Source organism: Populus alba, chromosome 3 (assembly GCF_005239225.2).
Source record: "Populus alba chromosome 3, ASM523922v2, whole genome shotgun sequence".
Taxonomy (NCBI): Eukaryota; Viridiplantae; Streptophyta; class Magnoliopsida; order Malpighiales; family Salicaceae; genus Populus; species Populus alba.
This window is the reverse complement of record NC_133286.1, coordinates 9,566,046-9,574,211: the sequence shown is the minus strand read 5'-3', so window position 1 is coordinate 9,574,211 and position 8,166 is coordinate 9,566,046. Positions and strand designations below refer to the sequence as shown.

The 8,166-nt window shown below is 34.8% G+C and overlaps 1 protein-coding gene across 8 annotated transcripts; it reads left to right on the top strand.

The window, feature by feature from the left end:
* The first annotated feature begins 1,355 nt into the window (after window positions 1–1,355).
* Window positions 1,356–7,258, top strand: LOC118037933 (protein MLN51 homolog). 8 transcript variants are annotated; one of them, XM_035044110.2, is made up of 11 exons: window positions 1,359–2,266; window positions 2,799–2,901; window positions 2,998–4,036; window positions 4,385–4,499; window positions 4,911–5,033; window positions 5,858–5,913; window positions 6,030–6,072; window positions 6,160–6,236; window positions 6,311–6,388; window positions 6,633–6,720; window positions 6,801–7,258. In XM_035044110.2, exons 1-8 carry the CDS (start codon window positions 1,755–1,757, stop codon window positions 6,200–6,202), a joined length of 2,034 nt encoding a protein of 677 aa, XP_034900001.1. In that variant the 5' UTR covers window positions 1,359–1,754; the 3' UTR covers window positions 6,203–6,236; window positions 6,311–6,388; window positions 6,633–6,720; window positions 6,801–7,258. The 8 variants fall into 8 exon arrangements, with proteins under 8 accessions (XP_034899994.1, XP_034899995.1, XP_034899993.1 ...); XM_035044103.2 differs by having other exon boundaries at window positions 1,356–2,266; window positions 6,030–6,236; window positions 6,664–6,720; XM_035044104.2 differs by having other exon boundaries at window positions 1,356–2,266; window positions 6,030–6,236; window positions 6,633–6,694.
* Window positions 7,259–8,166: the final 908 nt, after the last annotated feature.

The window sequence follows — 8,166 nt, the reverse complement described above, 5'->3', positions numbered from 1 at the left end:
TTAAGAGGTATCTTTATAGGAAAGTCAAGCACCTCATCCTCAACCATGAGTGTGCATAGCAAGAGATTATCAAAATTGAGATGGAGAATGCAACAGAGGTTGTCTAGAAACAAGATGGACTGAGGCAACAAGTGTTGCAAGTTGATTGTTGTGAGTGACTTGGGACTCGCAAACAAGAAGTAAGGAATAAAATTCCTCCAATGTAATGGGATCAAGACAATAGGAGACCGTTGAAGCTAAGAAATCATATTCCTAACTAAGGCTAGCAAGGAAATAAGTGAAGTTATCATCACAGGTTAAGAGTTATCTGACGAGAGCAAGTTCATCCAACAAATGTTTGATATGAAGGAAATAAAAGTAAGCAGACATTACACCTTTCTTTGTATTGGCAAGTTGTATATGAACTTGAATGGTTTTTTGCGGGAGAAAAAGAAGAGAAACTACATTTAAGGGCAAGCCATACCTCACGAGAAGTTGTGTAGGATAAGACTTTGGTGAGAACATCTTTAGTGAGAGAAAAGTTAACGATAGCTAGAATCAAAGAATCTTGGCGCAACCATTGATCATAAAAAAGGTTATGAGTGGTAGTGATAATATTGTTAGTGAGAGAAGAGATAATAGGTTTAGAAGGCAATGGTGATATAATACTATCAAGATAGCCAAAAACATCTTGGCCTTTGAAATATAATAGAACTGTGATTTCCATACAAGATAATTTGAAGAATTACATTTGATATTGATGGTCATGAGAAGATTAGAAAATTTTAGAGTAGTAGGAGTGTTGAAGGTGACACTAGAAGTAGAAGAGGATGGAGAGGTTATTGTGAATAATAATAAAAAAAGGATGTTGGTCTTATGAGTGGCTCTAATACCATGTAAAATTTTCTTATATTTTATGTTTTGAAGTCTTTACTAGAAATAATGGTTTAGTACAATATATTATTATTTATTTTAGAGTTTTTGTTAAATAAAAAAATATTGACTAGTTGCATATATCTTATCATCATCATGTAATTTGAATATTTGAAAGGGCTAATAGTTATCCTTCTAAAGCAATGAAATCTATTATAATTCTTGAAAAGTTCTATTACTTGAGTAGTTGAATGGAAGTATAAAAAGTTTGAGATTATAAATTAATTCTTTAACAAACTGCAATTTTAAAACATATTTAAGAGTGAGGTTGATATTATTTTTTAAAATATTCATATATATATATATATATATATATATATTAGTCCATCAAAATAATACAAAAAAAAAAAAAATTAAAAATAATTTAATTTAAAGAAAAACTACTTGATCTGCTGCAAAAGGGCCTAAAGGCGCTAGGCTGGGCCATAACCGGTGTGATAGTCCCTCCTCTCCCTCTGTTTATTGAATCTATATTTATTTATTACCCAAATTACACTAATGAATCCCCCAAATCTCTCTTTTCTCAGAATCTAGGGTTTTCAAATTCAGAGCACCTGGATCCAAATCCAGTAAAACTCTAGTCCCCCATACAAAATTTAGGGTTCTAAGAGTTGCGGTTTCCTTTGATATTCCACGAATTTGCTTTTGGTTCGCAGATTAGGGCTTTCGCTAGTTCTGTTTGACTCTCAATTTCTTAATTCGGAAGTTTTTATATTCTCTGGAAAGATTTTCTGTTTTCCTTGCGGCGTTTAGGGATTTGATTCGACTGAGAGTATCTTTTTGTTGCCGTGGTTTTGATTGACGGACTACATCGCGATTTGAAATTTTAGTTTTTTTTAATAATGACTAAGGTTGGCGAGGAGGAAATTGTATATGAGAGTGATCCCGAGGAAGAGAAGCGATTGCTTGTAAGGAGAAGAAGAGAAGCTGCGAGCGACGACGAGGAAGGTGAAGGAGAAGAGAAACCTAGAAATAATCGGAGGGCTCCAATTCACTCTGATGAATCTGACGGTCAGGGTGGCGCTGCAGACTATGACGACGACGAAGAAGAGGCATTAAATGAAGAGGAAGATGAAGAAGGTGTTTTTGAAGATGAAGAGGAAGAAGAGGTTTATGAAGAAGAGGAAGGGAAAGAAGGGAATAAGGAGGGAGTAGGAGGCAGCGGCAATGCTGGGGTTGAGGTTAGGGAGAAGGAAATCGAGGGGAGGAAGGAGCAGGTGGGAGGAGAGGAGAAAGTGGAGGGGGAGGAAGGGGAAGAGGGGAAGAAGGGGAACCAGCCTTTTGCGGTGCCTACTGCTGGGGCTTTTTACATGCACGATGACAGGTTTAGGGACAGTGCTGGTGGTCGGCACAGGTATGACTGACATTGGTGTAGTTTTACGGCACAAGATATTTGTTTTGTTTAAACACCTTTTTTTTCTTCTTTTATTCAGCTGTAGTTGATTAATGGTAGCTTTGCTCAATTTCTCGTGTAGAGCTTGTTCAGAGTAGTATTATATGCTGACATGCAAGAACCTCTAAACTTTAATAGTCAGTTTCTTTTCTTCTTTGTGGTTTTGTATTGTATGCTTAAACACGTATCTATGTTTCCTTTAACTAAGGATCCATTGTTCTGATATCCTGGTGTGCAATTCCCTTTGCTTTATAATTCTAGACCATTGTTCAGGTAGATGAGTCTTACCTGGTTTATACAGAAAAACCAGGACAAATGTTGGATAAGGAGTTGTTTTTCACATCTAGCTTTCTGTACCTTTTCTTTTGTCTTTTATGTTCATATGGAAGCATTTCCAATACGTCATGTTACTGTGCATTTCTGAATGAAAGTGGGCCACCTCCTCTCACTTGTTAAAATAAGTAATTCTAAGATTAACCTGTACTTGGTTTAGGCGAACCTTTGGTGGAAGGAATTTGTGGGAGTCCAAAGATGATAAGAAATGGGGGCATGACAAGTTTGAGGAGATGACATTGCAGGAAAGGCATTATGAACAGGTGATCATTTTATACAAAAAAATATTTTATGAGAGTGTTTGTTTTCTTCTTTATTCTATGTTGTTTCTTACTGAAACCATACTCATAATAATTCAGGGAAGGAGGACTGCTAAAGGTAATTTTCGGGCCCGTGGTGGTAAAAGTCGAGGTCCAGAATGGGGACATGCCAGGCGGAACAGGTCTAAATCATTCAGCGATGGTAACAATCAGACCCAGGCACCAAAAGTTGTGAGAGGGAGAGGACCCAGAAAGTTTGAATCTACTTTCAAGAGTCGCAGAGAGACGCCTCCAGTGCAAAACAAACAGCCTGGGAAACCCCTTGAGAAACGTTCACATGATAGTTCAGGGAGAATTTTGACATTGTCAAATGCAGAATCTGATGAATTGCCTGCTAGAAAACATTCAAGCTTGAGCTCTGCTTCTCCTCCCTTTTATCCTTCCGGATCTTCAAATAAAGACATCACTTCAAGTCAAAAAAGGGATATACATGGTGCAAGCACAAGCAAGAATCTTCGCACTCCTGTTATAGATGAGAATTTTCCTATGCAACAACACAGTGCATTGGTGCGGGGGAAGAATATAGCTGACTCTGTTTCAATTGACAAGCTTTATATTGATGATTCCATCACTCCGGCTGCAGGAAAGCCTTTGAGCAATATGCAAATGCCACCTTCTGGATCTTCTGTTGTCAATTCTATTACAACTTCACAATCCAGGGCTCAAGGAAGGAGTGCAGCTATGTCAAGCCAGATGACTTACCAGGGAGCTCCGCAGCAGAACCAAATCAACAAAACTTCTCCCACTGTGCCGATCCACTCTCTTCAGCGAATTCCTGCTCAAAACCGTATTCAACCTTCTGCCCAGCAGTTAGTCCAACATCCTAGTAGCGATTCTCCAGCCTCTTCTCCACCAAAAACTGCTTTGTCACAAAATTCTTATGAAGCTGTTGAAGCAGAGGCTGCTGTGGAATCAAGTAAATCCAGAAATGCATTGGTTGGAAAGGGAAAAGGCATAATTCAAGGAAATGGAAGAGGATCTTTTCATTATGGTGGGACACAGGTTGTGGGAGCCACAGGGAATATTGGTGTTGGGCATGGTGATCAGAACTTCTCTGGAAGACCAACCTTTTTGCCAGGTACAATTTTTTTTTTTTTGGTTCACCTTTTTTTCCTCTAAAAGGTAACAAAGAAGAAAAAGCAATTTCAATGCCAGGAGCTTTCATCATGCTAGTGAGAGAGACACCAATGTCAATGCTTTAAGCCGTGCACTTTTTCTTAAATCATATATATGGTTTTTGTATTGTTTTTTCTTTTTTTCCATGTGTTTGGTATCTTAAGGTATCCCTTGTAGCTATAGCTTTCTTATTATCAGCTATTTTAGTGTGTCCGGACCATGCTTTATATTTTCAAGGAAGCTAAGAACTTCATTCTGTATATTGGTGTCTAAATAACTCATTTTGTTACGGTGGTTGATTGGCATGCAGTTATGCAATTTGGTGGTCAGCATCCTGGTGGTCTTGGAGTTCCTGCGGTTGGCATGGCATTTCCTGGATATGTTGCTCAGCCTCAACTTGGCTTAGGGAATTCTGAAATGACATGGTATGCTGAATCTTCATTACATAACTGCATTATGGCTGACAGATTTTTGGTTTTACCTTGGATCTTGCATGGTCCAGGGATGTACTGTCAATGTCCCATTAAGTGGCAAATTGATGCCTCTGATGAAGTGGATGATTGTCATTGGTGCAATGAGATTATTGTGATTCAGCTATTCCAAAAAATAAAAATACAGAAAAGAAACTGATTGCTTATTTTCCGCTTTTATAAACACAATGGTGTTTTGAATTGTCATGTAATAGTTTTTTATATATTTTGAAGCAAATTGGTGCCTGATGACATTTATTGTAGGGGCTACTTCTGTGCTAAATCCATTATGTGTACTTTCTCTTTGGGATTTCTTTTCTTTTATATCATAACACGCAAATAATAAATTGTTTTAATGATGTTCAGGTTACCAGTTCTGGCTGGTGCTGCTGGAGCTTTAGGGGCTACATATTGTTCACCTTATATTTCGGTTGATGGTGCTTATCATGCTCGCCCATCTGGGAAAACATCTTCCTTGGGTTCTTCAAGGTTGGTAGCAAATTGTCATTGTGCTATATTTCTAAATGTTTAGTTGAATTCTTCATCGAGTCCTTTAATCCATGTTTGTAATTTTTCCATAAAAAATTCTGCAAAACAATACCATTATTGCAGGAGCTACACATAACGACAAAAAGAAAAAAACAGATGTTAACAGAAGGACCCAATGGGGCAGTGGGTGAAACATTGGGGACCTAAATGATAAATTCTTTTATTTTGGGACTTAATTGAGAAGGACTATAAAGGTTATGGACTAAATTGAGGATTCCTCTGTATTCTATCTGGAAAATACATGATGGATGCTAACCTTTTCTAAGTTTGGCAGTGTGATCTGCCTGTGTTGTTTTTCCCATTTAGAACACCTTGTTACCTTTAAAGAGAATTTTGTAGCGGTAGAATGCTTAATGCTGTGAGCACTTTAGTCATTCCTACATGATTCATTGCTTCTATTTGTCTAAAGGGTGACTCAAGAATGCTAGAGTTCAATTTGTGTTTTGTTGTGTCAATTTATTTGCAACTCTTTTCTATTAGATCATTTACTTTCAAGATTTTGAAATTTAATTGGAAATTGGTATTTTGCTGGTTGATTCATTATTTTTACCATTTAAACTGTTTATGGGACACTTACTGAAATTAATGTTACATGATATCAATTTCTCTCAGTCTTACTTTCATTTCTGTGTTGATGTTCTTCTCTTAGCATGTTTTTGCTTTCCATTTTGCTTGTGCTAAGGTGCTTCATCTTCATGACTGAAAAGGGATTATTTTGTTGTACACGTAGCCAGACCAATTCTAATGGCTGTTTTCCTTTGCAGCAAAGAAAGTAGTACTAATATACCCAATAATGAATGGAAGAATACAGAGAAACCTGGTAAGGAACAATTTTAATGTTTCTGTTGCTATGACTTTGATTCTGTTTGACTTTATTTTTAACATGCCTTGTCATTGATTGTTACTGTTGATATGAAAACATTGTCTTCTGTGCAGAATTTGCAAGTGATGAATTTGGACAGCGACAAAAACCTCGCAGGCAAGTTGAATTTGCTGAGCTCTTTTGCCTTCTGTTGCCCCCTTGCTTCTCTCCTTGGTTCTTTGATGATTTCATTTTGTGTTGCAGATACTCAGAGATGGATTTTAAGCAGCCAAGTACAAGCACTTAGATGAAATGGAGTGTGTTTGAATAAGCAGATAAAGGTTAAATTCTGCCGAGTCAAATTTATTTGTTTGTGTTGTGAGATTCTTAGATGTGATTATATATGTTGATGCAGGCCTTTATGAGGCCCTTTGTGATCTATAGCTTTTATTCTGGAGGGCTTTGGGCCACAGTATGTACCAGTATGTTCTAGGTAACCCACTATTTTAACCTCTGATTATCCTTTTCACGTGTGGTTGTGGTTGTGTCTCGGTATTTTTTAAATTGTAATTTATTTAAAATAAGACAAAAGTCAGATTATTTCCTCCTTTCATCTTCTGAACAAAAAAACACAAGTACCTTACAATTTTGCAAGTTAAATTATTAATCTCCACCTAAGGTGCCCTTTTATTTACTGTTTATTCTCATCTCTACCCTCTGGTTTGTGAATCGTGCAGGTATGTAACAAAAAACCTGTTCTTGCTGCAGTCAATTGGAGAACATAACTGTGGCTTGGCAGGTGGCATTTTGTTGTTTAAACTTGTGGTATGAATGCATCAGAAAGATTTGGATTCTTATGTTTTGTTGGACAAACGTATATTTATTATGTAATATGATGTTTTCAGGTTTTCTTGTGGCTTGGTTTATTAGTGAAGCTTGTGAGAAATGTATGCGGGCTTCTCCAAAAACTATATACGAAAAAATTGGTAAAAAAAAAAAAACAAGAATTATTGTGCAGAAGGTGTTTGGTCGGTGACTTTGACTTTTGCTTTTACAAAGCAGCTGGTATTTGAGTATTTCTATCCGTCTTTCATGCATGTGGCTGGTTGATCAGTAGAGTCTGGTTTTGAGGGTTCCTTTTCTCTATGCTGGATTTTTTGTTTGGTTCAGGACTGCCTTCCTGCTGAAATCATGCGGGAAGAGATTATTTGTTTAGTGGACTCGCCTTTGTGGGGACAAGAACTCTTCTAAGCAGTGGAATGAGGTTATGATTTAAAATATTCCGTCTTTTTTATTATGACAAATAGCAATAATGAGATTTATGTGCTATATTTTCTATCTATTTAATCATGTTGCTTTATAAGTTCTTAACTTTATTAATAATTAATGTGTGGATAAGTTATAATTTATTTTTCAATTTCAATCCAATTTTTGATGTCTTTTTTTAATTTCATACTTTATAAGTTGTTTTGAGAATTGTTGCGTGATTTTATTTTATGTTATGTAATTTTATTTTAATTTTAATATTCAACATTATATATGTGAAAAATGAGGCTTAGTAAAATTTTTTTAATTTTCTATGAATTTATCTAGATCTCTCGCAAAGTTTAACATTAAACTTGTGTTGATTCAAATTATTATTTTGGTTGTTTTATATATATATTTTTTATTTTATCTTTAGATGCTAAGTTGGTTAAAAATTAAGTTTTATAATTTGTTTTTTTTTATAGAATTATATTAATTTTATAATTCAGATTGCAAAAGTTGATTTCATAGATTTTATTTATTTATTGAGTTTTTTTTAATCTAATTTTATGATATAGATAATGAATTTTACAAACTTGTTAGGATTTACTTGATTTATATATCATGAGTTATTTTTTAATTGAATATTTTATTTAATTTCACATTTCAACAATTTAATTTTTTTTCTATTCTTCAATATTAGTATTATGTTGTTTAGAATAGTGTTTTTTGTGTTTTTTTTTCTTTGGTTTTTTCTCCTTAATTTTAAATTTTATCATTTACCAATTCAATCTTTGTTTTTCTGTTTAGTTTTTTTTTTTTTTTAATTTCATATTTCAATATTAGGTTGTTCTGAAAATTATACATTTTAATATTTTATATTTTTTTTTCCTGCAATGTTATATACCAGTCTTAAGGATTTATATTTTACTCTCTCAATTTCAATATTTAACATTAGATTTGTTGGACTTGAGGTTTTATGATATTTTTTTATTTACTCTCTGAATTTATCTATATTTCATTATT

Excerpts from the sequence above, each read along its gene's own strand:
- LOC118037933 (XM_035044108.2), top strand. The coding sequence starts at position 1,755 with ATGACTAAGGTTGGCGAGGAGGAAATTGTATATGAGAGTGATCCCGAG. Across the intron at positions 4,500-4,910 it reads GGGAATTCTGAAATGACATG|GTTACCAGTTCTGGCTGGTG; the intron begins GTATGCTGAATC and ends AATGATGTTCAG. Across the intron at positions 5,034-5,857 it reads TCTTCCTTGGGTTCTTCAAG|CAAAGAAAGTAGTACTAATA; the intron begins GTTGGTAGCAAA and ends TTTCCTTTGCAG.